The sequence below is a fragment of the Neopelma chrysocephalum genome, unplaced genomic scaffold (assembly GCF_003984885.1).
Source record: "Neopelma chrysocephalum unplaced genomic scaffold, ASM398488v2 Primary Assembly neopelma1_63, whole genome shotgun sequence".
NCBI classification, from domain to species: Eukaryota; Metazoa; Chordata; class Aves; order Passeriformes; family Pipridae; genus Neopelma; species Neopelma chrysocephalum.
The window spans coordinates 7,440,735-7,467,654 of NW_020897720.1; the positions used below are offsets into that span (position 1 = coordinate 7,440,735).

General features: G+C 48.6%; 2 protein-coding genes and 1 long non-coding RNA gene across 11 annotated transcripts; 2 read left to right on the plus strand and 1 right to left on the minus strand.

Moving 5' to 3' along the window:
• Nucleotides 1-50: 50 nt before the first annotated feature.
• On the plus strand, nucleotides 51-25,965 carry BRD8 (bromodomain containing 8). 9 transcript variants are annotated; one of them, XM_027682486.1, is made up of 29 exons: nucleotides 51-181; nucleotides 467-563; nucleotides 1,438-1,507; nucleotides 2,406-2,455; nucleotides 3,285-3,407; nucleotides 3,552-3,632; nucleotides 4,071-4,135; nucleotides 4,737-4,873; nucleotides 5,306-5,521; nucleotides 6,753-6,897; nucleotides 8,050-8,259; nucleotides 8,657-8,937; nucleotides 9,443-9,898; nucleotides 10,254-10,347; nucleotides 10,558-10,604; nucleotides 10,944-11,158; nucleotides 11,416-11,508; nucleotides 11,702-11,770; nucleotides 12,491-12,668; nucleotides 13,296-13,400; nucleotides 14,219-14,263; nucleotides 19,973-20,221; nucleotides 20,624-20,827; nucleotides 22,147-22,292; nucleotides 22,961-23,047; nucleotides 23,387-23,455; nucleotides 24,391-24,621; nucleotides 25,791-25,860; nucleotides 25,927-25,965. In XM_027682486.1, exons 1-27 carry the CDS (start codon nucleotides 163-165, stop codon nucleotides 24,611-24,613), a joined length of 3,774 nt encoding a protein of 1,257 aa, XP_027538287.1. In that variant the 5' UTR covers nucleotides 51-162; the 3' UTR covers nucleotides 24,614-24,621; nucleotides 25,791-25,860; nucleotides 25,927-25,965. The 9 variants fall into 9 exon arrangements, with proteins under 9 accessions (XP_027538287.1, XP_027538288.1, XP_027538291.1 ...); XM_027682487.1 differs by having other exon boundaries at nucleotides 20,624-20,818; XM_027682490.1 differs by lacking the exon at nucleotides 20,624-20,827.
• Nucleotides 18,949-22,972, minus strand: LOC113967157. Its single transcript, XR_003534105.1, has 2 exons — nucleotides 22,291-22,972; nucleotides 18,949-19,461 (listed from the first exon to the last, which is right to left on the minus strand). It is a non-coding gene; the product is annotated as an uncharacterized LOC113967157 (long non-coding RNA).
• Nucleotides 25,284-26,853, plus strand: NHP2 (NHP2 ribonucleoprotein). Its single transcript, XM_027682525.1, has 4 exons — nucleotides 25,284-25,584; nucleotides 25,791-25,860; nucleotides 25,927-26,032; nucleotides 26,571-26,853. The coding sequence occupies exons 1-4, from the start codon at nucleotides 25,299-25,301 to the stop codon at nucleotides 26,694-26,696; spliced, it is 588 nt and encodes a 195-aa protein (XP_027538326.1). The 5' UTR covers nucleotides 25,284-25,298; the 3' UTR covers nucleotides 26,697-26,853.
• Nucleotides 26,854-26,920: the final 67 nt, after the last annotated feature.

A 26,920-nucleotide genomic window follows, 5' to 3' on the forward strand; every position in this document is an offset into this window, starting at 1 on the left:
GCTAAGACCAATCAGCGGCCGCCGCTGAGGCAGCGGGGGCGGAGCCCGACCAACTGGCCGCTGGACGGGGCGGGGGGGTGGGAGGGGGAGTGCAGCTCGCACACCTCCCGGCGGGCTTTGCGCAAGGCTCCGCCCCGCCTTGCTCGGGGCCGGGCGGGGAAGATGGCGGCGGGGACTGGCAGTGAGTGCGGGGACGGGCGGGAGCCGCGGCGGGGAACGAGCGGCGACGGGGCTGTGGTGGGGAGGGGAGTAGAGGAACGGCCCGAGAAGAACGGAGCGGTTGCCAAGGGCCCTTCCGGGTAGGGACAAACGGGGGGCGGGCACAGTGGTTCGGGGGAGGGGCGGGGCTTCGGGAGGAGGGGCGGGGTCAGCTGTCCGGGAGGGGCGGGGCCAGTGCTGGTTGTCCCGGGGTCCCGTCCCGGTGTTCCCGGGTGCTGCCCCCGCGCATTCCTGCCCTGTCCCGCAGAGCACAAGCTGCTGAGCGCCGGCCCCACCGAGCCCTGGTCCATCCGCGAGAAGCTCTGCCTGGCCTCCTCCGTCATGCGCAGCGGCGACCAGAATTGGTACGGGAGCACAGAGCGGGGAACCTGAGCGTGTGTGAGGCACCGGGTGCCCGGGGCAAAGCGCGGAGCTGTCCCCCCCGCCTCTTTACAGAATAAAGATGGGGTGTCAAAGGTGTTAGAGATGTACCTGGACAGGCTTTTTGCTGCCTTTATAACTATTGTGTGAAAGCAGAGGTGTGTTAAAATACAGAGTGATGAGAGCTGGAGAGAGACTTTGGGCAAGACAAGTGACAGGACAAAGGGGAATGGCTTCAAACCAACAGAGTAAAGGTTCGATTGGAGATTAGGAAGACGTTCTTCCCTGTGAGGGTGGTGAGGCCCTGGCACAGGTCCCCCGGAGAAGCTGTGGCTGCCCCATCCCTGGAAATGTTCAGGGCCAGGTTGGACAGGGCTTGGAGCAACACAGGGAAGGTGTCCCTGCCCAGAGCGGAGGGTTGGAACGAGATGATCTTTAAGGTCCCTTAATGGTCCTACACCATTAGATGATTGTCTGATTCTGCATTAATAAATTGGATGAGGTGAGTTGCGATCAAGAAGGATACTTGGTAACAGATTCCTGTGCACTGAACCTGTAGCTCTGTTTTACTGCCTTTTTCCCCTTACAAAAGTAAGGTGTTTGTGGAAATACAGTCACGTAATCAGAAGCTAGAAACTTGCTTTTCAAAGCAGAGGAGCAAAGGTATTTTTTATTAGGAGCAGGCAAATATTTTCAAGTCTTGTACTTTATACTATAATAATTCCCAAACATAACAGCTCCTTGGTGAGTTTATCATGTTTAGGGGGTTATTCAATGATGTCAAGACAGCTTGTCAATTTTTCTCTGAATGGTAGTTGGGGAAGAAAGTGATGGTGACTTGCCATTTCCCTCCTGCAGGGTCTCAGTCAGCAGAGCCATCAAGCCTTTTGCAGAGCCAGGGCGCCCACCTGACTGGTTTTCCCAAAAGGTAAGATACTGATATTTGAATCTTGCAAAAAAAATGAGTTCTGCAAAGGGATATATAAAGCCTAAGAGAATGTATTTGTTGTTTTAAAAACATGTAGCAAAATTAATTTGGAAAAAAAACAATTTTATTTCAATCAAATACTATTTTTCTGTTTCTGAAATTAAACTTGAGCTCACAGTCCAGTTGGATAAAGTTAAGGAAAAGACATGGGTGATCAAAGATATGAAACAGCTTTCCTTGTGAGGGATGGCTAAGTAAGGTAGAACCCTTAACATGAAAAGATGAGTAACAGGAATACACCAGATCTGTGCATAATCAGAAATGCCGTGTTGAAGATGAATAAGGATTAATTGTTCCATGCTTTGTCCAGTAAACAATTAATAAGTAAGTCTGACTAAAGCGATTCTTCACCGGGCATGTGATTTAAGCTATGGAATTCCTTGCCCTAGGAATTTGTGGATGCCCGTGTATTTTGGTGTGTCCTGCTGTTTGAGCCAGCACCTGGGACTTTTGTCCTGTAAGGGACAGTTGGGGTTGTTATGTTGCTTACTGTGTCTGTTGAGCTTTGGAACTGGCCTTGATGTAATGTTATTTTGTCTTCTTCGATTAAATATTTTGGTTTGTGTTCACAGATGGAACGTTACAGCTGCAGCTTTTGCTTGCTTTGATTTCTGTATTGTTAGTTGGGAGCATCTGTTCTTTAGCTTTGTTTTTGCTTCCTCCCTGTGAGCTACACTAAATTATAGCCTTGGGGGAAACTCTGGAGAAAACTGTGAGATTTGTTCATAAAACATTGGGCCTCTGAAGAAGTGGGAGTGAGTGCCCTGTGGGCTTTGTTGATAGGTATTAGCTCAAGCTGACTCTTTAGTGTCCTCTGACTTCCTTTATCTCTTCTCAGCACTGTGCATCTCAGTATTCAGAGCTGTTGGAGACCACGGAGACCCCCAAGTGAGTACAAAGTCTGACCCAAGTGCAGTCTGCAGCAATCTGGGGGGACTCATCGGTTCTGACAGCAAAGTCCTTGTTACTGTTAACTTCCTTTTTTCCCCAGCCAACTCCTCCGTAAAGCAGCATTCAGGAATGAGAAAATTCAGCTGTGATAGTTTTTGTGGGTGGACAGTGGGACCAGGGTGTGGCAGATGGGGAAGGTAACATTTATTTGTCTGGAATAAAACACTGCATGTTAGTCTTACTGATCAGAAGCTTTACACATAAGTTTATAATTTAGAGTAGGGGTAAAAAAGACAGCAGGAGCAAGAAGGGGAGATGTTTTGTATTTGTCCCTACTTTGCAGTGGTTTTTTACAGCTTTGTGGTCTCAGATATTTATTGCTCTTAATTCCAGGCGTTTTGTTTGGGAACTTCACGTCAAATTAACTTAAAGCTGGGATGTCTCAAAGTAGTATTTGTTTGTATTAGTGCTGAATGATCTTCAGCACTGGAGATGAAATGACTTTAGTAGTGTTGGTCAGAAAAAAAGTAGATGTTTCTTCGTGGGTAGAGAAGAATCTTCTCTGAAGCAGAATGACTGGGTTTTTTCAGGTTGAGAATTTTTAGTGGACTTGCATCTTTGATCTGTTCCTGAAATCTTTAGCACTGGGTGCACTAGATAAAAATTTCAGAAGAGATTGTGCTGTCCAAGACCATTTCAGGGAATTGGAGGAAGCTGATTTTTTTTTTTCTGCATGAATGTATCAGGAGTGACAGACAGCAGCCATTTATGAAATGAGAACTGAGTTTTCTGTGTTTTATATATCACTTTTTTTTTCTGTTTATAGGAGAAAACGTGGTGAGAAGGGAGAAGTTGTGGAAACTGTGGAAGATGTTATTGTGCGGAAACTGACTGCAGAAAGGGTTGAGGAGTTGAAGAAAATTATTAAAGAAACACAGGAAAAATACAGGTACATGGCAGAGATGTTAAGCTGTGGCACATCTGAGAGCCTTGTCCTGAAAAGATTGTCTAAGTGGGATGGTGATTGGGGTGAAAATGCTACTTTGGGTTTCCTGTTCAGTGCTCAGTAAGTAAGAGGGTTTTCTGATTACAGGCAACTGAAGAAGGATGCAGAGCTGATCCAGGCTGGACACATGGATAACAGACTGGAGGAGCTGTGCAACGAGATTATGATGTGGGTTATTTAATTATTTCCGTGTTGTGCTTTCTTCTGAAATTGTAGTTCCCTGACACTCTGTCAGGCATCTCTTGTTTCGTGTACTTTGGGTGAAGAGAAATGCGGCCGCCGGGCAGATGCTTCAGCCTCTGAGGGGGGACTTAGCTTAGCTCAGGGGATACCAGCTTGTGTGGAACATCGTTTGGAGTTGCTCAGTGAAGAGCTTGGTGATGGTTTGCAGCATCATGCTTGCTGTTCCATTTTGATAATCAGCTGGAAGTGAAATTTCCTGCCTAGTGTGTCATTCTCTGGCTCTGCTTCCCTCCTCAGGGGAACTGAGCCCAGATCTGCAGGGACAGTTCAGTGTTGTCCCAAGATAATGGGATGGGGGGTCAGTAAAATGATTGTGAAGGAGGAACTGAGACACTGTCTAACAGGTTTTGATTCTGTATACAGAAAGAAAAAAATGGAGGAGGAGGAGGCAGAAGTCAAGAGGAAGGCTACAGATGCTGCTTATCAGGGTAAGCTGGAGATGAGCTGCCTTCCTTTTCCTCAGAGAGATGTGTATATTCATAAGAACATCTGGGAAATACTTAGATCTTATTAAGACCTGCAGTAGGAATTCCTTGACCCTAGAGTTGGAGAGAAAGGTTGTATTCTCTTTCCAGCACTATATTTGTAACAGGGCAAAATGCAGAGGCTTCTGAGAAAGGAACAAAATCTGTAGGAAAGGTGTATCTAAGAGGAAGCAGGATTAGCAAGGAGCTCTGTGCTAGAATGTCAGGCTTTTCACCCCTTTAGTCTTCCCTATAGTTTCGCTGGTGTCTGAAGATGAGAGACATTTATTCTGAATGTTTAATTCCTTTATAACTCTTGGGGCAGTTAATTCAATTAACCTGTCAGTGGTGGGAGGTAGTGAATACCCAGCTGCTAAAGAAACCTGAAACAGAGGTGCATTACCCAAAGCTGGTATTATTTGGGAACTGAGCCTAGTGTGGTGCAAGAAATTCCTACAACATAAACTGTTTCCTTAAGATTCTTCAGGATAAAGTCAGAGGCAATTCTCAGGGACTGTCCAAGATGGAGTCCTGGAATCTCACTTTAGTTTCTATTCTCTTCCAGCTCGTCAGGCCATTAAGAATCCACCGCGACGACTGACGGGTGTGATGGTTCGTTCCCCCGCCGGCTCGACCTCCCCAGGGGGGGAATATGCACTGGGAGATCTGTCCCAGCCTGCTGGGGATGAGGCCAGTCCAGGGGTAAGGATCCTTATCCCAGGTAGGAGGGAAAGACCAGTTTGGGACATGGGGCTCAACGTCCATCACGGAGAAGGGGCCTGGGGAGAAGCCCTTGCCTTGCTTTGCGGACTTTTGGCTGCGGTCGTGCTGCAGTGTGGTTGGTGTACGGTGCTGCTCGGGATCCATGTCCTCTTCCATGTCTGTGGTGATCCGCTGTCTGGATCGAAGGCCGTGTAGGGGCGTCAGTGGGTTGGCCAGGCAGTCTGTGAGTGCCTGGGAAACGGCACTACAGGGCAGGGAAAGGGTGAAAGCACGTGCCTGGAGTAGGTGCAGTGAGTGAATGGAGTAGGTGTCTGTGGTGTGCTGGATCAATGCTCTTGGGGGAAGCAGCAAGTGGGGCTGGTCCGTGTGGTGGAATGTGGCTTTGAACAGTGTGGTTTTTCTCTTTCTCAGGTCACGCCAGGGACATTGCCCAGCACCCCAGTTGCCTCCTTCATTGGAATCCCTGACACCCCTCCAGGCTCTGCTCCCCTGGATGCCCCCATGACCCCAGTCACTGATGATTCACCCCAGAAAAAGATGCTAGGACAAAAAGCAACTCCGCCTCCTTCCCCTCTGCTCTCAGAGCTGCTGAAGAAGGGCAGTCTCTTGCCCACAAGCCCCAGGCTGGTATGGAGCTCTCTGCTCATATATGCAAGCACATAAACAATTTGCTTCAGACTCTCCCACTGAAAAAGGGGGATCTGCAAAGACTTTTTAAAAATGTGCAGTTTTGCGAGAGTCCCAGCGGAAGTGATAGCTGAGAGGTATAATTACCCCTGTGAGGTAATTATCCCACAGAGGTGGGACCCTTTCCCAGCAGGACTGCAGAGATTGTGCAGCACATAGGACGGGCTGTCTCCCCTCAGTCGTAAGGAGTTGGAGTTGCAGGCTTTGCCAGAGGAAATTGTTCTCCTTAGGGAAGGGAACTTGTTAGTCAGCATCATTCCCATCAGCCTCCTCGGAGCTGTTCTTGGTGATTACTTTGGGCCCAAAGTTCTTTACATCTTGGCAGGAAGTTGCATTTCAAGACCTGTAATGTGTCTTAGCATAAGAGTAGGGAATACTTTAATGGGGTTTATGACCTATATTGAAGCGTTTCAGTTTTCTCCTAGTTGTAGACAGTTACTAAAATCACTGTGATGAGAACTTGCTTGTGGTGTTACTGACTCTGGAAGTCTTGGGAGGTGCAGACACTGTTCACAGCTCAGTCTGAAAACAGCAGCCATCAGCCTGCCTGTGGCACGGATTCCCTGTGTTAGTGCTTGTGTGATGGAGTAGCTGTGTTGGCTGTTGACTTTATTTTTGTAGTAAGATTTAGTCAGCCTTTTCTATTTGTTAGTTTGGGTAAATGTTCCGTGGGTTCTATGTTTGCAAAGTGGAGCAGGGAAAGGTAATGGCTGTGGAAGACTGGGTTTTCTTTGTAGGAACAGGACTGGTTTACATCTCTTTCAAGGTCTATCATAGGTTCATTGTCTGACCTTGATAGAGTTACTTTCCATCTTGATACTTCTGTTCTCTCAACTCAAAATGAGGGATATTTCCATGCCATCTCAGGGTCTAAAGAGACTCGTGTCTGTAAAGGATTGTGAGGTCCTTGAACAGAGGAACTGACGTAGAGCAATGATCTATTTGGCCCGACCTCGAAGGTGGCACTGCAGCTGTGTTGTAGCTGAAGAAGAGAAATTAGTTGCAGACTCTCACGTTGTGCACTTGTATGAGGGGCCTCAGGCAGGGTGGAGAGTGCAGAAGAAATGCTGAAACAGCAAATGCTGGACCTGTTCATGGAAATGCACATCTGGCAGACAATCACTGATGTGATGGTATCTCCCAAAACTTCAGTTTCGTCCTCCTTTGACAGGTTGGTGAAAACGAAATGGCAGTGGCTTCTGGTCATATGAACAGCTCAGGAGTGCTGCTGGAGGTAGGAAGTGTCCTTCCAGTGCTGCACAGTGGGGAAATGCAGTCAACACCTGGTGCTGTCCCTGCATCTCCTGCTGCTTCAGGTAACTCCTGTATAGGCCTTTCCCTATACAGTTCTCCCTTAAGATGTCCCTTCAGACTGCTCTGTGAATTCTCTTTGGAGAAAGATGAAGGACATCTAGCCTGCTGGGTTTGGGGGCTTCTTTTTGAGTTGTATTCCTCTTTCTGTACCCACATCCCTCTCACCCCTGCTTTTTTAAGTAGATCCTAATCCTTATGGAAAAAACAGTGACTGAAACAGTTAGGCTTGATTCAGTCCTGATCCATGCAGTCTAGTTTTCTGGGTTTGACACTGGTTAATAGCTGGCATCTCGTTATAGAAAGAAAGGGTTTGTTGACAGGGAGCTGAGGAAAAAATGGTCTAGTATCTGATTCTTAGTGTGTCAAACTCAGCTCCCTGTGGATCTGGAGAACTCGTGTGCCTTCCCTCTGCTGTAGCTCAGAGGTCTTTCGAGGGTTAGACCACAGGGGTCTGTGAGCTCCAGAGTGAGGGTGAGAGTGACAGTGCAGGACTCTTTGCATTGGGCTTTTTCAGAACAACCTTCCTAAGGTGAGGGGTTTTTGTCAGCTCTTGCTGACCAGTGGTTTAATCGCATTGTCTGCAACTGCGGTTTTACGCCATTCATTTATACAGAATTCCATACAAGTAAGCAGCTTTCCTTATCCACATCTTTTAAGACCTGTTAATTTGGTCCAGACAGTTGAGTAAATTCAGACTGGAAGTTACAGCTAAAATGAGTGGCAACCTTTGATATAAAAGGAATTCTCCAGGAAAGACCTGCAAAGAGATCCCCCCTGCTCTCTCCCAGCTCCTGTGATGACTGTTTGTCTTGGCTTACCTTGTGTGGCTCTCTCAGCACTGTTTTTCAGATTTCCCATAATCGCATTGGGATGAGCCTTTGGAAGGGCGACTGTGCATGTGTGGCTTAGTCTGTCCAGCCCTTACAGTGAACAGTGTTCCGTAGCTGCATGATTCTGCCTCAGACTGCACACACAATGGGGTCGGGTGTTTTTGGTGCAGGTTCTCTGTACAGCTTTTGGGACTGTTTATAGGTATCTCTCAGCGTCTTTTCCCAGAAGAAGCCACCAGACAGTGAAGAACCCAGTGGTGGCTTTGTGGACTTCAGTGGTGGCTGCTTCTTGCTCATGTGCTTTTCCCTTCTACTCTCTGTTAGGTGCTCCTACGCTTTCCCGGCTTTTAGAAGCTGGTCCTGCACAGTTCACCTCACCTCTTGCTTCCTTCTCCGCTGTTGCCAGCGAACCTCCAGCTAAGCTCCTGCCACCCCCCGTAGAGCCTGTGTCCCAGGCAACTATTGTCATGATGCCCACGCTGTCAGCACCATCCGTTGTGCCACCAGCTGCAGCTCCAGAAAGCGTAGCCACAGGTGCGTTCCTGAACTACGCACTCTTGGGTCATGCACTGCTGGAAAGCAGAACTTCCCATGGGATCAGCGCCCGGCGAGCTCTCAGCTGGGCTTTAGCATCTCAGACTTGCCATCCTGGCCAAAAGGATGGTTATGTCTGGGTTCTGGAGTAAGCAGGTGGTTTTAAACAGGGTTTGCTGGGTGGGGGTGCTGGTGGTTTGCTGGATTGTGGTTCAAGGGTTGGAATCTCACTCATGTGGGAAAGCAAACCCATATTTGTCTTTTATTTATCTAAGCCATGGTGGTGTGGGTGGGCCTGGGATAGTTGCGGTTGGTGCTTGGTCTTATCCACTGCAGTGTTTATGTGGGCTGAACTTCTCCAGCTTGGTCTCTGACTGTCCCTCTCATCCTTGTGCAGTGAGCCAGCCAGAAGCCTGTGTTTCCATGGAGGCAGTGTCTGATTCCCACACTGTGACAGTGTCCATGGACAGCAGTGAAATATCCATGATCATTGATTCCATCAAGAAAGAGTGCCTGGGTTCTGGGGCTGGCAGCACTGCAGGGTCTTCTAAAGATCACTGCATGGATGGGAAAGAAGATTTGGATTTGGCTGAGAAAATGGATATTGCAGTATCCTATACGGGGGAAGAGCTGGACTTTGATACAGTTGGAAATATTATAGCCATCATTGAGGACAAGGTAAGTGGGCAAAGCAGAGTGCCAGTGCCTCTTGCTCCACATTCATTTTGGTCAATCTCAAATAATTGCTGTTTGCCAATTTAGTTAGTTTAAACAAGAAAGAAATAGCTATTCCAAAGTGCACATTCTCACCATAGTTTTCCAGATCAATAGGAAATGACCCTATGACACCACTGCTGTCAGTCTGACACCTTAGCTCTCCTCTTAGCCTGGTTCTCCTCTTCAGAGTGCACAAAGAAATCTCTTTCTTCCTCATGTTGAGTAGGGTTTAGGTCACATCTCTGGCAGACAGATGAGTGCTGCTCACAGCATCCTTTCCAGGAGTGCCACATTTCTGAAACTGAAGCTCCACGGAAGGCTCTGCAGGGAGTGATACAAGTGGCTGCAAAAGGCAGTATGAGTACATGGAGTTTTCCACAGTTGTCTCAGAAATAATATGACCTTTTCTCTAATCCCTCTTTCTAACCTTGGTCTGCACTGCTGTGTGTTTGTTTTGACAATAAAGGTAGACGACCACCCTGAAGTCCTGGATGCAGCAGTTGTTGAAGCTGCTCTGTCTTCTTTCTGTGAAGATACCGATGACCCTCAGACCCTTCCTGGCCCATGGGAACATTCAATTCGTCAGGAGCACGAGAAACAGGCCCAGATACCCCAAGTGTCTGTGACTGTGAAGCAGGAGAGACTAGAGTGTGAGGAGCCAGAGGCAAAGGGAATTCGAGACCTAATGGGCATTGGCGAGCTGGCATCAGAAATAAAGACCGAACTTGCAGAGCAGGAGCAGAGTCAGCTGGGCCCTGAGGAAACCATACCAGCAACTGCAAGAGTGACAGAAACATCAGAGCTTAGAAGTCAAGAGATAGAAGAAGATCAAAGAGCAGGTCTAACATCAGGAGAGACTCCTGAAATCAATATAGAGTCATCCAAGGGAGAAGATGCAGTGCTAAATTCAGTGAAGACAGAGGTATGTGAGCAGAGAGGCTGTCTGGAACTGGTGTGGGGAAAGAAAGGAGCAGTTGTGGCAGGTAGGAGAGAAATTTAGAGGAAGGATGACTGCTGGGCTGAAGGTGACCCTTCAGTGGATGTGACTGACTGTTTTCTGGAAGTCATGCTGCTGATGTGCTTGATGAGCAGAGCAGCTCTGCTTTAGGCAGTACCTTCGTGTATCTCCCCTTGCCCATGTGCAGAATTGCTGCTGAGAAGGTGCTCAGTGAATCTCAATTGCCTTGAGTTAGGTTAGGGTGAGTGAGATGTGCCCACACCTTCACTGAAGTAAGCTGACACAAACATCTAGATTTGTGCATTTCTCTTCCCTCCAGACCCCACCTGATGATGATTCATCCCCTCCACAAGTCCCAAATGTGAGTGAAGACTCCTCACAGGCTGATGTTCAGCACAAATTTGAGCTGTCAGGTAACTTAATTCAGCTAGGAAATCTTTTACATGCAACATTATTAGCTGGATAGTTGTCAGTGATATGGTTCAGGTTTTTTGGGGAGGAGGGACAAAAGATACGTGTAGGAACAGTGGTAATTACTGCAGGACAGTAGGCATTGGTGCAGGAGCTTTTGTAGGGAAGACTGCTTTGGAGAGTCAACCTTTCTGCATTTCTTTCTTTCACAGAGTCAATGAAGGAGGAGGCCCAAGCCCTGTTTCGGAGTCAGATGAAGGTAATTCTCAGTTACAGTGATCCTGAGTTTATTAGCAACATCTCACTGCTGCTGCTGTCTGCTGAAAAGCAAAGCTTGTGTTCAGCTTTCTGCGTTGAGAAGGAAGCAGCCTGCAGTGGGAGCTAAAGGAGAGAGAGCTTCAAGCTGTAAAGCTGTGTGTGTACGTGCTTGTGGGTCTGCGGGGGGAGGTAGGGCAGGCCAGAGAGACTGGGATTCCCTGGAAGTGCCTGTACAGTTGTCAGCAGGGTAACAAGAAAATCACTTTGTTCGCTGAATGGTTTGGAGGCTCTGAGTTGCTGTTGTAGCTGGCTGTGCTGGCTCACGGACTCTGTGTTTCAGGATGGGCAGGGTGAGGAGGACGATGAGGACGGTGCCAGTGAGGCTGCCAGTTTGGAGGAGCCCAAAGAGGAAGATCAGGGTGAGGGATATCTGTCAGAGATGGATAACGAACCCCCCGTGAGTGAGAGCGACGACGGCTTCAGCGTCCACAACGCGCCTCTGCAGTCCCACGCACTCGCCGACTCCATCCCCAGCAGCCCGGCCTCCTCGCAGTTGTGAGTGTCAGGGAGTTGTGGAGGGAGTGTAGGAATCTCATTTCTGTTTTGCTGAGTGGGAATTTGGTGATGATTATTTCTGGTTCTCCTTGCTTACAAGGGCAAGTGTGCAGACAGCACCCCAATACCAGCTCCCACTTTTTCCTTCTGACTTGGCATGGATTAGCACGGGCATGTCAAAGGCAAAATAAACCGTGAGTTTTCTGCTTTGAGGCACTGTGCAGACTCCTAAAGGAAGTATGTTTTTCTCTTCCCAGCTCAGTGTGCAGTGAGGATCAGGAAGCCATACAGGCCCAGAAGATCTGGAAGAAAGCCATCATGCTAGTTTGGAGAGCAGCAGCTAATCACAGGTGAGTGAGTTTGATGTCTTTACAGAAAGAAGTGACTAATCCTAGACAAGTCTCCACTCTTCCATCTCAGAGGCTTATCTCTGTTGGTACCAGGAGATGATGAATCATACTGTTACAGACAAATAAACAGGAGAGCATGAAACAAATATTTACCAGCAAGGATGGACACTAAGTAGACTCTTTCTCTCTGCAGGTATGCCAATGTCTTCCTGCAGCCTGTAACTGATGATATAGCACCAGGCTACCACAGCATCGTGCAGAGGTGAGTCTCAGCAGCTTTCCATCACTAGAGCTCTGTATGTTTTCTTATTTGTGTAGGGATTTCTGGCAGGAACAGTGTAGGTTTTGCCTGCCGTGCAGGTTGGAACACTTGAAATGCATTTTTTTTTCTGACATGATTCAGTCAGAAGCAGGTTTCCCCAAGAAGTGGGTCTTCAGTAACAGACACATGTCTGTACAGAACCTTGACTTGAGTGAAGTACACTGAGTTACACAGAACATTTTTATCAGTAAGGTGACACATGACTGATCTGTTTTTCTCAGTTTCTATCAAAGGATAGGATTAACCTCTGAAATTCCTAAAAGCTGTCTTCTTTAATCAGCATTTTTTATGGTCCCAGGTAGTGAACTTTTCTAGAAGAATTACCAGAATCCCCTGCTAGCCCCTGAAACCTCTCCACTGAACACTTCAAGTTCAGTGGCTGCAGCTCTAGCTCCTTAGTTTCTTCTTCTGTGATGCCTGGAGAAGGCAGATGCCTCTCCTGAGGCATCGCTCAGGCTGTTTTCACCATTCCTGGACAGCTTGTGTCTTCTGATCCAGGCTTTGATACTCAGGAGCACAGCTTGTCTGGGGCAGAACCTGTTCAGCTAAATTAAACAGACTCTCTAACTAGACAATGTTACAGACTCAGGGTTGTTTCCAAAAGAGAGGGAAAAAGAGTTAAGTGTTCCTGTTGCAATTTTGCTTGCATTTCTTTCATAGGCCAATGGATTTATCTACCATCAAAAAGAACATTGAGAACGGGCTGATACGAACCACAGCTGAGTTCCAGCGTGATATTATGCTGATGTTTCAAAATGCAGTTATGTACAACAGCTCCGACCATGATGTGTACCACATGGCTGTGGAGATGCAGCGAGATGTCCTGGAGCAGATTCAGGTAAAGTACTGAGCTGAGAACAGAACATCTGCCTTGGTCCATAGATGTAAGACTGTGGTTTCACTCGCCATGTATTTGAATGCAGGAGTCCTGTCCTTCCCTGCATCTCTCTCGTGCTTGCTCAGGTGTTGAGTTGAACTAGAATTGTGGGCGAGTTAAAAGTAACGCAGCAAAATTTTTTATAGGTTCAACCCAGACCAATTTCAAATGCAATTTCCTTCAGGGAAATGCTTAGGCCAGCAAGAACTGGGGTGTGGTTCAGGAACAGAAACAAGCAACAAAACAGTGAATGACAGGGGACGCGACTGCTTCTTTGGGTGGCTGTGCTGGTTTATGTTGATATAAAGTGTACATGAAACTGTCTCATGAATTTATGCCATTTAAAATGTCCTGTGAAGCAGAACATTCCAACTGGCAGGACTAACAGAGTTTGAACTGAGGTTTTGTACTTCCTCGGGACTTGTGGCTTCTGAGGTAAATAGGGGAACTTATTTTGAGCAGCAGAAAAGGAACTGAAACTGCCTCTGACCCAATCATTCCCGGCCTGTGGTCTGTGATAGTTAACTGACACACACTTACTGAGCTTGTTTTGCCTGGCAATCTTAACAGAGTGTGGTTTTCTTGCAGCAATTTCTGGCCACACAACTGATGATGCAAACATCGGAGTCAGGGATCAGTGCAAAGAGCCTGCGGGGGCGAGACTCCACTCGCAAGCAAGATGCTTCAGAGAAGGTGAGAATGCTGCACCCTCTGGAAGGGCACTTGGGATCCTCTGAAGAATCCCAAGATAGTGCATGAAGTTCTCACACGAGAGAGGCAGAATGTTTTTTGAGATTGCAGTAGTTCCAGCATCTTCATGTGAACAAATTTTCTTCAAATGTGTCCATTGATTAGATTTCAGTTCTGGACCTGTACAGCATTCAAGAGGCAGGTCTCATGAGTATCCTCTGTAATTCCAATAGTTCTATCACTTTGTAAAAACAGGTGATAAAACCTGTAGGGAAATGAAGAGAGTATTGGTAGAGGTGTGATATGGCAGGAAGGTGAAGGGAATTGCCATGTCCTTCACTTTCTAGTCTGGTTTTTGGAGAGAGAGAATCAGTTGACTCTGGTTTGCTGTGTAAAACACACCGGAGAACCTCTGAATTCCACACTGATCTAAGCAGTGAAGGTTTGTTTGGCTTTTTTCTTCTGTAAAGACGTCCAAACATGATGAAGTGGTCTCAGGTGCTCTCAGCTGGTGCACACAACACTGTGACAGCAGGGACTGCCTGCTCAGTTCTAGCGGCAACTGCACCTTGCAGAAATTGTTTGGTAGACCAGGCCTTGCCATGGCTGAGAAGGGAACATCCCTTTCCTAGCATTCTGACTCTTGCAGTATCCCTCTTTTTGTCTGTTTTTATGTTCCTGCTGCATAAGACTGATGCTGTGCAGGAAGGGGAGTGGGGCACATGTTTCTCTATGCTCGTGTGTGGGCTCAGTGCTTCTGTGTGGTGTGTGCATTTCCGTAGCTGATGCCTGATAAGTCCTTCTGTTTGGCCTTTTAACAGGACAGTGTCCCAATGGGCTCTCCTGCCTTCCTTCTCTCTCTCTTTGTAAGTATTGAAAGGCTCCAGCAGGTTCTGCTGGCAGGTGCTCTGCTCCTTGTCTGGGTGATCACTGCACTGTCACAGCATCCTTAGCACTGCAAGGGGTGTGTTTGACTTGGGGGCTGCACCACTGTGATCCTTAGAGAAGAAACATCTCAGTCCCTTATTCTCAGCGTGGGTGAGCGGGAGGGGCTTCAGTCTATTCTTTTGGTTCCAAGAGTTTTCGTTTTGTCATCTGCTTTTGCTTTATTTCCACAACTTCTCTCCTGCTTTCTTTCCATGTAAGTGGGAAGACAAACCAAGTGGTGCAGACCTGTATTTCCTACATCTCCCATGTTTATACAGCTGCCCCTTCCACACGTCGGAGGCAGTACAACAGGTCTTGGGAGAGTGAGGAGTCAGCTGTGTACTCCTTTATCATTCCTGGTCCAGAAAGCAAATAAGACACTCTGCAGAAATACCTTGCTCTGTGCCTGTGGTGATCCAGAAGTGTTTGGAAAAATACTCCCTCTGGGGAACCCCAAGTCTCTGAGTTGCGGGGAGGAGAGAGGAGAGGAAGTTGGAGAGTTGTTCTTATCTCTCACGTGTATCTAAAGACAGAGGAGTACTCCAGGAGAGTCAGCATGTCAGCCAGAAAGAGAGGGCAGCGCATCAAAGGAAGCTCTCAGCTCGCCTTCTGCTCATGGAAAGGAGTTATGCCAAGAAACTAGGGAGCTAGTGCCAGGGTCACTCAACTGGAGGAGCACTTGCCATAGGGATCAGCAGCTGATAAGGTAGGTTAGTCAGCAGTTTCCTCTTCCCACCTTAAGCTAGAATCTGCCATTTAGGAGAAAGCCTGTGCTGTCCAGGCTCCAAAAGCACATATCTGGGCAAGAGTCATGTTGCCTCTCTCTGCCCTGGGTCCAGCAGTGCACACATGCTGCCAAGCCCAGCACCCTGCTGTGTCCAGAGCAATCTTTAGGTAGGTCTGCAGGCAGGCCTCCCCAGGCCGCCTTAGGGACAGCTTCCCTTTCTCCTGATTGGAAGGCATGAAAAGTTGTTGCCAGATGCAGAATTCCCTCCCTCCCCCTGTGCTGGAGGGAGCAGAGCTCTGGTGTCGGGTTGTGTAACTGTGTTTGTTTGCCTTGTGAGCAGGACGGAGGCACCAGAGGGCGGCGCTGCGCCATCGAGGCAGACCTGAAGATGAAGAAATGATGCTACAGGCACCGAGAGAATCCCAGCTGAATCCCAGCACTTGGCATCTGGAGCTGGAGTGCAAGCAGGCTGCTCTTAACAGCTGTTGGAGGAGGAAGAAAAGCTGCAGGTCCATTTCTGGGACCTGGTTCACCTTCTTCTTCACTTGCCCCTCTGGAAAGCACTGTCTCGTTGGAATATGTATCCCAAAGAAACTTCCCCAGAGGGGAAGACTAGCCCCCCTGCCTGTTTTAGGGCAGTTGTCTTGGGCTTCATCAGTGTTCTGGTGTTAGCTAGCGACTGGTGGCTCGTATGTACTGTATTGTGAAGTGTACAGATTTTTACTGGTGATGTGTAAATGTGATGTATATTAAAATCTGGGAACAAACCGGTGTGCAGTGTACTGAGCATCGCAGCTCTGCAGGGAGCAACCCTGTGGAACAAGCTTGGGTACCCGCCTTGAATATCTGCAGCTATAATTCTCTTCCAGTTGTCCATAGACCAACACACACATGGCAGAGCTTTGGCCTTACAGACTATCCATTAATCACGGGAATGTTCCATAATGCTTGGATGGAGAGGAAGATTCTCTGCTTGAGTGAGTGAGGATACAGCACCACTGTGATGATACAGGAAATCTAACCATGAGAAGTTCAATAACACAGTCTTGTTGGAGCTTCCCTTAGGAGAAAACGCATTGAAAAGTACTGTACATTCTTTCCCCGGAGATCTGTGAAGGCTACACTAGTGAAAGTCTGTGATCCCAGCAGCTGCAGGCAGGATTGCCAGTACCTGGTTTCACATCTGAGTTTATGCACTGTTTATACTGGAAATTACAGTCCTTTTCCTAAGCAACATGGAGGTTGAAGTTCTCTGTGAGAATTTCTAAGTTGCCACCTTCTTTTCTGCTCATACAACCTGTGAGATGAAACTTGAGGGTTTTCTGCCCCCACAGCCTTCCATGGGGAAGAAAAGACACCAACAAAACAGTATCATCCTTGATGCTTTGCAGCAGCTGGGAGTGTTATACACTCTGCAGCATGTACAGGCTGCAGCTTTCTGTTACACAGGTTTCAGGAAACTGAGTCACTGGGATTAAGACCAGAGGCATTGTTACCTGGCCTAGTAAGAGCTCTTTATTTTCACAAGTTTATTGTTGAAGTTGGCTGTGCCTGCTGTTTTAGTTCCATGTATCACTGAGGTGTATTTTCACCCAGAACGATGTGGAAATGCTGAAAATCCTTTGATTTTTGGTTAATTGTCCTTCAATACTAAACCTGGGAACACATTTCTGATTTGAGTTTTTGTGTTACAGTTTCCAGAGAGTACAGCTTGTTATTTTCACAACACAAAAAGTTACAGGGTTCTTTGTGTATGCTATGGAATTATTTAAGTTGAGGACAAACATTTTAGCATGGCCTGTTGTGGCAGGATAAGGGGTAATGGTTTGGCACTAAAAGAGAGTCAGTTTAGACTAGATGAAGATTTTTTTTACAATGAGGGTGGTGAGGCACTGGCACAGGTTGCCCAGAGAAGCTGGGTACCCCATTCCTGGAGATGTCCTGAGCAGCTTGGGGCTAGTTGAAGATGTCCCTGCTCATTGCAGGGGGGGCTGGACCCGGATGGCCTTTTAAGTTCCCTTCCAACCCAACGATTCTATTATTCTAAGTTGGAAAGGACCTCTGTGCATTCCTCTAACCTGCTGCTCAGAATAGGGCCAGCTTCAAAGGTAGATTTTTCAAGTTTTGAAAATCAAGGATGGAGGTTCCCTAGCACCTCTGGACAAGGTGTTTCAGTGCTTACCCACTCCTCGTGGAGTAAATATTTACCTAGTCTGAAATTCCTTTGGTGCAACTTGTCATTACTGTCCCCTTCTTTCACTGTTGGGCACTGAGAAGAGTCTGGCTCCATCTCCTCTGTAACACCCCTGCCCTGCCTTTGTCTCTGTTGGAAAACTGAAGGTGCAGCATGTGAGAGGACCTTTATAAGGCCCACAAGTAACTTGCTTTCATTGTGTCAAGCATTTCTGTTCCTTCCTACCCTTGGTTTCTTCTCTTAAACAGATATTTTTCTCTCAGTCTTTTCCCTTGTCCCATGACCTTTTAATAGTCTAAGAGCTTTAAAACTCTTAAGATATGATTTTCTCTACAGAGCCCCATTGCCTCTTTCCCAGTTCATCATCTCGTGCTCTGACTACTAATTCTGTTCTTCCTAATACTTTGTTCTAATCTGTCTGGTACAGAGCTGATGTTTTACTGTGCTTTATCTCCCAACACCCACCCTTTTACAGACAGATAAAACAATCACCCCTTTCTGGTTTTCTTCTTAAACTTAAATGACAGGTTACACAGCGTAGGATTGGTCACATTATATTTAAGCTTCTTTAAGACTCACAAGTGAATCCCAATGGGTTCTAAGGTTTACCCACTCCCTTAAATTGTTCTAAAACCTCCCCTGTTGACATTTTAATTAGAAACCATCTCTCAGACCCATCCCAAGAGAAGGTCTCATGTGATCTCCTCTGTGGCACTGCTGATAATGATGATTAATTTGGTTTTTCCAACTGGCCCTATTTTCCACTGAGATGTTTGGCACTGATCATGCGTCATCGCCACTGATCATCTGTCAGTTCTCTGCTTCTGATGTTTTTGATGAGGTTTGTTGTTTTTATTTGCTTTTATGTCTTTAGCAAATTGTTCTGGTTTTCTTTTTCCTTTTTTTTTTGCCTACTTTATGTGTATTCTAGATTTCATTTAGTAGAGTTCAGGCTTTTATCATTTTTCTTGTTTTGACATGTAAGTTCTTTTTAAAGACTGCCTCCTTGATTTCTAACAGCTTTTTCTCAAATCAGCAAGGGTTGCACAGTGTCTGATCTCTGCAAAGCGAACTAAAACTTTCCAATTTGAGAAAGGTTCCTTGCTGGTGACTTATGTGGCCAACATTATTAAGAACTGTCAGGCAGTTCTTAATTAAAATTTGAAGTCTGTATCATTTGGTCCAGAATTGGTGTGGAGCTGAGCAGCCTGGGATTATTTCCCTCATCATGTCTTGCACTAAAGCTGCTGTTCTGCTCTCTGGCATCTTGAGTCTTCCAAGATTTGGGAAAACTGAACATAAGGCTGAAGATCTCTTTAATCAATGCTTATGCCCAAGTTCCCTGGGCTTTCTGATTTTAAACCCTCTCAACTGGAGTACAGAAAGATGATCATAAAGGATCAGATTACCCTGGGTAAGGGTTTTCTGTTCCTCAGCTGAGCTGCAGTGGCTGGTTCTGTGTGTGCCAAGCTCTGCTGAGGGTGCAGGACAGTGCTTTAGGCACAGGGTTCCTCTTCAGATGAAATCTCAGTTTGCCCAACTCCTTGCCCAACACCAACTCTGGAAGCTGAGAGCAGGTAATGTTATCTCTTATCTCATCAAATTTCTTCTGCTTCCACTGAAGTTAACTTTGAAAGAGGTTTTGGAAGGACAGGCTTTCAGATCCTAACTCTGCTGGCAAGTTCAGGAAATAAGCAAACCAGTTTTCTCATCCTCAAACCCAGTGGATTCTTTATTTCTCTCAGTTATGCACCATAAGCTGTACTTGGAGCTGTGCTAGCAGTCCTGAGAGTGCAAAAGGCAGTCAGTGAGAAATGTGCTTGTTCAAAACTCTGAAAAAATTAGGTTGTACGTAATTAACTGAAAACTCTAAAGACACTGTAATTAATGCATAGAATTCTCCATAGGTGCAGCATCCACACAGCTCCATTCAGGGGCAAGATACAGATTCTCTAACATCACTTACTGTTACTGTGACTCTGCAAGCAATTCCCCAGGCTTAGAGAAATCTTAGTTGACTACTGCAGTAGAAGATACTTAGGCATAGACTAATGAACAGAGATGAAATTAATGGTTTCTTCCTTCTTAAGAGATTGCTAATTTTTATTTTCTGAAATATGTAGAACTGTCCTCTGTCAGTGTGTATCTGTGCAGGGTTATAATTCTTCTGACTCAGGTAGATGAGATATCACCATCCAGCTAAATCACACCTGTCACTTTAAAAACAAAGTGTTTGTAAGCTTTGTAATAAGTTATTTCCAGTATAAAAGGTTTCCAAGGGGCAGCAAAGGGAATTTCAGTGAGTTGTCCTTGGAGTCACAAGTTGTTCACAACAGTCAGCAGCTGAGGAGCCCCATCAGGACTCAGTTTGACCTTGCTGGTGCCTTCAGCACCTTAAACATGGAGCATCCAGCAAAACCCCGTGCTTCTAGCCAGCTCAGCAAGCCCTGAGCACAGTGACCCACCAATCCCTGGGCAGGGGAAGGGCACAGCAAAAGCACCAGAAAACCTATAATGCAGTTGCTCTGAAGCAGCAGTTTGTGTTGCAGAGCTGCAGCCCTGCCACATGCTGTGTGTAGGGCTCAGGTATAGACTGAGCAGGTACAGACTGCTCACCTCAGAGTCCTTCCTGTGCTGGGGCTCTCAGAGTGTGTCATGAAACAAGCTGGGCTCGGCAGTTCTGGATCAGGGTACAAATAAATTGCTTTCTCTTTTTATTGTTTGCAGATGGGCCAATCCTGGGAGTCACAGAACAGTGGCTTCCAGCCTCTTCCCGACTGGGATTCAAGCTTGGATCTGGACATGAGGAGCTGGAGAAATACTGAAGACATGGCTGTGGGGAAGGTAGAGGAGAGCACCCAAGAGGCAGACTGTGAGCTGAGGTTGAGTGAGCCTCTCTGGGAGGATGATAGTGAAGATTACCAAGAGACAGAGAAGCCGTATGAAAGCAACAATCTTCTCCAGTTCCTTTTCGAGGTAGGGCTGTTTGGATGACAGGAAGGTGGGCAGCATAGTTCAGACCCTCTTGAAACATCGGGGTTTTTCAGAGCCTCCACCATCCCTACACACAGAAACAATCTGGGGGCACAGCAGATGCCCTGGGTTCACTCACTCCCTGGCCCAAGCCCAGCCCTTCCTCCCATTTGGAGCTGGCACTGCAACAAGGGAGCTGTTTTGCCAAAACACAGCTCACCCTAAAGCACAGAAATGTCAGTGAACTGACACTGTAATAATAACATAGGGCTTCATCAGAAGACTTTGCAAGGATTCCTAAAAATGGAAAGGCGTTCATGAGTGAATGCAAAAATAGCATCTGTGCTGTTTATTTCTTCTCCCTTTTGCCTTCACAATTTGAAGTAATAAATCACTGTGTTGCAGGTAACCCAGATGTTGGAATCTCTCTGCACTGACAGCACAGAGTCATCACAGACTCAGTGGGATTATTGTGGCTTAGGGAAGCAGAGTGATGGGGAAGATGTGAGGTGCCAGGAAAAGACCACAGGAACAGCAGTCTTGGGAGCAGAGAGAAGTCAACTACACATTCTGGCAGAAGATGAGAAAGAACACCTCTTGGGAAGAGGGGTAGGGTAGTGGTGGTCCTAAAAGAGCCTTTGGTCCTGGATGAGAGACAATAGAGAGTGAAGGAAACTAGCTCTAGAAGAGATGGGGGAGTCCCAGGGAGGCAGGGACACACAGGAGGAGACAGCAGGGAGGGGAACGCAGGAGAAATATAAGAGGGAAGGGTGTTTTTTATGTATGGCTGTGTATCTTTATAAACAGGAAGCTTTTTACAGATCAAACCCTCAGATGTGAGTTGGAGGAATTGCTCCTTGGCAGTGTAAAGGTGACTCATGAGAGCTGGCAGGCTGCTCTCAGGTTTAAGGCAAGACTGGAATACTTGCCTTGTTCTAATTGCTGTGTTTTGCAGCACAGCTTGGCTGGTTTCAGGCCCACGTGGCTGTGCCAGCAATAACCATCTGCCCCTGGGGACCTTCATGTCTTGGAAGCAGGCACTGTTTAGCCTGGGTTTGCATCAGTCCTGTGTCTAGGGGGCTGTGGTCTTCCACCAGCCTGCGAGGTATTCCTGGGACAGGTAACATAGCAGTGGAAGAACGGTGTAGTTTTTCCACACTCACACTTGTTCCCTTGAAAACTCGGACACTGGAGTCAAGTAACTTTCAGGGGTTTCACCTGTTCAGGCAGAACAGTGCTATTCCCAGAAGTTACTCTGTTCTTAACTGCTGTTATTAACAGCAGTTCCCTCGTAGTTCTGCCAGTGGTCAAAGTCAAACACAGCACAGCGTCCAGTTTCTTCCTGAGAAGTCTGCCCGTGCTTCAGACCTGTTGAGGATTCTGAGGTGCCCCTGCACATAATCCCACATCTGGACTTCAAAAAGCCTCCCTCTCCTGCCACTCTACATTTTATTGGCAAATTAGTCCAACAGCACCACTCTTCTTCCTGGATGACTCTATTCCCTGTCATATTCATGTGGGAGTTTCTGGGGAAACAACCTTGTTGTGCTCTAGGGGATCCTGTTATCTGTATCTCGAGCTTTAACAAGCCTGAGGCAGTCTTACCTCAGCTGCTGATTGCCCTCTCTACATCCATGACTCTTCCCAGAGAGCAGACAGACACAACACTGGGCAGCTCCACAGGGTTTGTGTTAGCCAGAGGTGGACAGGATCCAAGAGATCAGACCCAGCTGTTACTGAGCGCTGAGCAGCACAGGGAAGGTCTGAGTAAGGTCAAACATCATCCTAAGAATAACAGAGAGCAAGTGAGCTCCCAGCTGAGCCCGGATGCAGTAAAGGGATGTGCAGCAGGCTGGCTTCTAGATAAAGGACTCAGGTCCTTTATCTCAGGCTGCCATTTTAGATGTCTACTCCTCTGTGCTCCTCAGGACAAGACTCCAGAGTCACCTGGAGAACAAGCTTTAGGTGAGCAGGATGCACAGGAGATGAGTGCTCAAGCCCAGGACCAAGACGACAGTGGCAGCACCTCTGCAGCCCCAGTGCTGGATTCCACAAGCCCTCCCAACACACACCTGTAAGTAGCTGGTTCTTTTCTTGCAGGTGCAGCAGAACAGAGTCGTTTCCCTTGTCACACATGAGAACAAGTGTATGGCACAGGTCACATCCAGGAACGTGAGACAGCCAAGGAGAACAGGAGGGAACTTGTGCTATCTCTGTGGATCTGCCAGCATTTTGAGGCATCGATCCTAAAGTGGATTGAGAAGAGCAGAGATTAAATAAGAGATTAAATGGAAAATATGCATTTCCTCAAGGCAGATAGGCTGGGCATCAGGTTCTGTCAGGCAATGCACAGTCCAGCTCCTGAGAGAGGCATTACCAACCCCCTTTAAGCAGGTGCAGGTATGTCTGTCACATGCAGGCTCTGCCACGTGTGATCATCTGGGCTGCCTTTCAAAGGAAAGACATGGGGGGTTGGGATGAGAAACTTCATAAAAACCACCTCAGTAAAGTTCTAAACTGCAGAGTAGCACGTGGTTTTCTGTCCAGTTTGATCCTGCCCTTCAGCTCAGCTCTTGTTTTTACCGATTGCCCTGCATCTTCCTGCATTCTGGATGTTTACTTGTGTGTTCCTATGGAGGACACCATCACACTCCAAGGTTGTGGATGTGGTGGGTGCCAGCAGAATTGCCACCTCCCACTTTGTCTCGAGTGTGATAATCTGGCAATGCCTTCAATCCACAGGGTGCAGCCAAGCTGGAATAACCCCCTTCAGCATTCGCTCCTCAAGAAAACACTCCTGACCATCTGGAGGATGATAGCCAGTCACAGGTACGTGGGAGCAGAGGGCTGGATCAACATGTCCTGAACACACTGCCCTGAATCTCAACTCCTGTGTCATCAGGCCTTGTCCTCCCCTCCCCAGAGGCTGGGCTGTCTCTCCAGGGCTTTGCTTTAGGAACAGTTGTGTGCTGCAGAGCTGGAGAGAACACTGCATATTTATTTCCTCTGCTTAATGTGGCAGAGCCCAAGTGCTGCTTCCTACACAGCTGGCACAGCACTGTCTGTGGCCCTCATGGCAGGCAGGGACAGAGAAGCACTGCTTCATGTCCCAGTGCTGCCTTTGGCACAGAGGCAGGCACAGAACATTCTTTGTCCTTGTCCCTGTAGATACAGCAGCCCGTTCCTGAAGCCAGTGTCAGAGAAACAAGCCCCTGGATACAGGGATGTGGTAAAGAGGTGAGTTTGTGGAGGAAATGCTCACTAGTTGATTTCTCTCTGGTTCTTTTCTGTTGTTTTTTGGTTTCCAAAGGCCCAGTGGGATGGTTTCCTTCCTCCTTTTCCAGAGTTTGGCTGTCACCAGCATTTCCCACTGATTTCTTTTATTAAAACTCCCTTCTGGGTAATTAGAACCTGGAAGCTTGCACTAACTTTGGAGCTGGTGGGAATTGTGCCTGCCCTTTGCAGGCATTGCATGGCTTAGCCCAGGCACAGTCCCTGGGCAGGGGATCCAGCTCCTTGCAGCTCAGCAGTCCCTTCTCCCCGTGCTGGGATGTGCCTCAGGCAATGCCCCCTCCTCACCCGCTGCCTGCGCCCCAGATGTTTCACTCTCAGTGCAGAAGTGGGTCATAACAATATTTCCCAGAGAGATTAAGGGCATTTTTCAGAGCTGAATCATGTTCTATTCTGGTCACAGTTGTCCTCTCTGCAGCCATTCATTTTCCCATTCTGTCAAAATAAGAGAAGTAATATTTATTCCCCATCGTGTTCCCCTTACCAGCACTGCTATTTTTGCTGGTGGCACCATTCGATTTTAAGGGGGTTTAATAGATACCTATTTTAGTAACTTTTCTTTTTCCACTAAGACCTGGACTGACTTCATGAAGACTAATTACCGCTTGCCTTCTCTGGAGCTCAGCATCACATTTTTTTCAGAGGTGACTGCTAATGACCTGCCAACTTGGTTGGACGGCAAATGTCGCATTGGCTGAACTTAACTTTTGTCTGACTTGGAAGAAAAGCCTTTCTCACTGTCCCTCTTTGTCCTGAGCAATAAAATTGATTGAAAATAGCTCTGCTTTCAGGGCCACCCTGAAATGAGAATAATCACATTCATGCAGAGGATGCCTTCTCCTGGGTTGCAATTCAGTTCTCCTTCTCTCTCTCTTTTCTAGACCCATGGATTTAACCACCATAAAGAGAAGGCTGGCAAAGGGACACATTCAGTCCATGATCGAGTTCCAGCGTGACCTCATGCTCATGTTCCAGAACGCAGTGATGTACAACAGCTCTGACCACCACGTGTTCCACATCGCTGTGGAGATGCAGCGAGAGGTCATGGAGCAGCTGCAGGTTTTGGGTGAAGCCCTCCTGTACTCCAGGGACAGGCTGGAGTGAGGGAGAAGGTAACAAGCCATGCCTGAGGCCACTTTCGTTTGGAGCAGTGTTGTCTGTCTCTAGGGCTCAGGATGTGCTGGGCTCGGGGGATGTGCTGCCGTGGCCTTGGGCAGAGCTCGTTATCCCCAGTGGTGGCTGCTGGGTCACTGCGATAAGAATCAAAGTGGTTTCTTGGAGGGGCACCATGTTGGAAGCCTCCTGTTTTCTTTGGGAAAAGTAGCAACGTAGCCCTGCAGGGAGAAAAGTTCGCTGGGATGAAAAACAAGGGAGAAAATGCAGTTTGTGGCCAGGTGGATGAGCTGGGCACAGCCGCGGGGGTGGCTGGCCGCACCCCGGGGCACAGCGGCCAGCGGCCCGGAGCGTGCCTGTGGTGGGCTGGGCTCGGGGTGGGCTGAGCGTCACCAGCACCGACCACACCCAGTAAAGGCCCGTGTTGAAACTTGTCCTGGCGCGTCTGACTCTGGGACTGGAACTGGTATTGGGATTGAGACAGGACTGGGGCTGGAACTCGAATTCGAACAGGGACTGGGACCGGGCCTGGGACGGAGATTGAGACTGGGGCCAGCACTGGGACTGGAACTGCGATTGGGACTGGGACTGGGACTGGAGACGGGGCTGGAACTGCGATTGCGACCGGAGCCGGCGCTATGGGACGGAGGGCGGGGCCGGGATGTGGAACCGGTAAATGGGTGCTTTGCCATTGGCCAGCGCGGCTGTCTCTCACCGCCAGCGCAGCTGCCAATTGGCTGGCGGGGAGCGGAGAGCCGCGTGTCCCGCCCCGGCGCGGCGCGTGCCCCGGCAGCGGAAGCGGCCCGCGCGAGCCATGGCGCGGGACAAGCCCGAGGCGGCGGCCGAGGCGGAGGCGACTCCCGAGCGCTCGTACCGGGAGCAGCTCGACTTCCTCAACCCTATCGCGCAGCCCCTCGCGTCCCGCAAGCTCACGCGGAAGCTTTACAAGTGCATCAGGAAAGGTCTGGCGGCGCCGGGATATGGCGGAGGCGGGGCCGGGCTGGGGCATGGCGATGGCGTGGTGCAGCCCCTCACTCCGTGGTTCTCTCCAGCCCGTCCATTCCGTAGTTCTCTCTAGCCTCTTACTCCCCTCCCTCACTCTATGGTTCTCTCCAGCCCTTCAGTCCGTGGTTCTCTCTCAGCCCCTCACTCCGTGGTTCTCTTGCAGCGGCCAAGCACAAGCAGATCCGCCGCGGTGTGAAGGAGGTGCAGAAGTTCATCAACAAGGGCGAGAAGGGGTAAGTGCAGCCCCGGCCCGCGGCCCCTCTGGTCCAGCCCTGCCACTGACACGGCTCTCCCTGCAGGATCACGGTGCTGGCTGGGGACACGCTGCCCATCGATGTGTACTGCCACATCCCCATCATGTGCGAGGACAGGAGCCTCCCCTACGCTTACGTCCCTTCCAAATCGGTGAGTGCTGGGGGCGAACCAGCCCCTGTGAGGAGTCCAGGCTGTGACTGGAGCTGTCCTGGGGAGGTGCAGATGCAGTGACCAGGTAAAGAACCTGATGCTTTTCACAGAACGGACATGGGGGAGGTGTAGGAGTGTTTCACTATGGGATCACAGAACTATTTGCCACGATCGACTCCCTCAGCAGCCCTGGGGGATATCAGGGACAAGAGCCCTCTGGGGCACAGCCAGGACAATTTCTCCCTCCTCAGTTGTGAGCTGTGACCAGTACCCTCTTCGTAGGCTGAAAATTGGGAGCGGCAGGAGGTGTCTTTGGAGCTTCATCCTCGTGCAGGCAGCTCTGCAGATCCTGCTCTGGGGAAGAAGCATGGCACATGAGCCAAGTGCCAGCCCCTTGTGCCAGGTGCCAGCCCAGGGCTTTGGGTTGATGGGCCGGCACAGAGATTCCCTGCATTAGACCAGGGCATGTAGTGAGCTGGTCCTGAGCCTCTTCCCTCAGGAAGAGACCTGGCACCCCACAGTCTCACTGTTCCCACAGGACCTGGGAGCTGCGGCCGGCTCCAAGCGCCCGACCTGCGTCATCATGATCAAGCCCCACGAGGAGTACCAGGAGGCCTACGACGAGTGTCTGGAGGAGGTGTCATCTCTTCCGCTGCCACTGTGAAGAGCCAGGACTGGCTGTGCCCTGCCGGGCCGTGACAGGTCCCTGTGTCCCTGTCCAGGGGCCACATGGCTGTTTGTGGGGACACCACCAAGAGCACTGACTTGGGGGGAAGGGGAGCACTGTGGGGGTGAATAAAGGTGTCTGTGCATTTGTAGAACGTGGTCCTGGTGCTCAGGGCAGGAAGGCTGGAGGGTCCATGGCTGCATTAAACCGCTCCAGGGCCA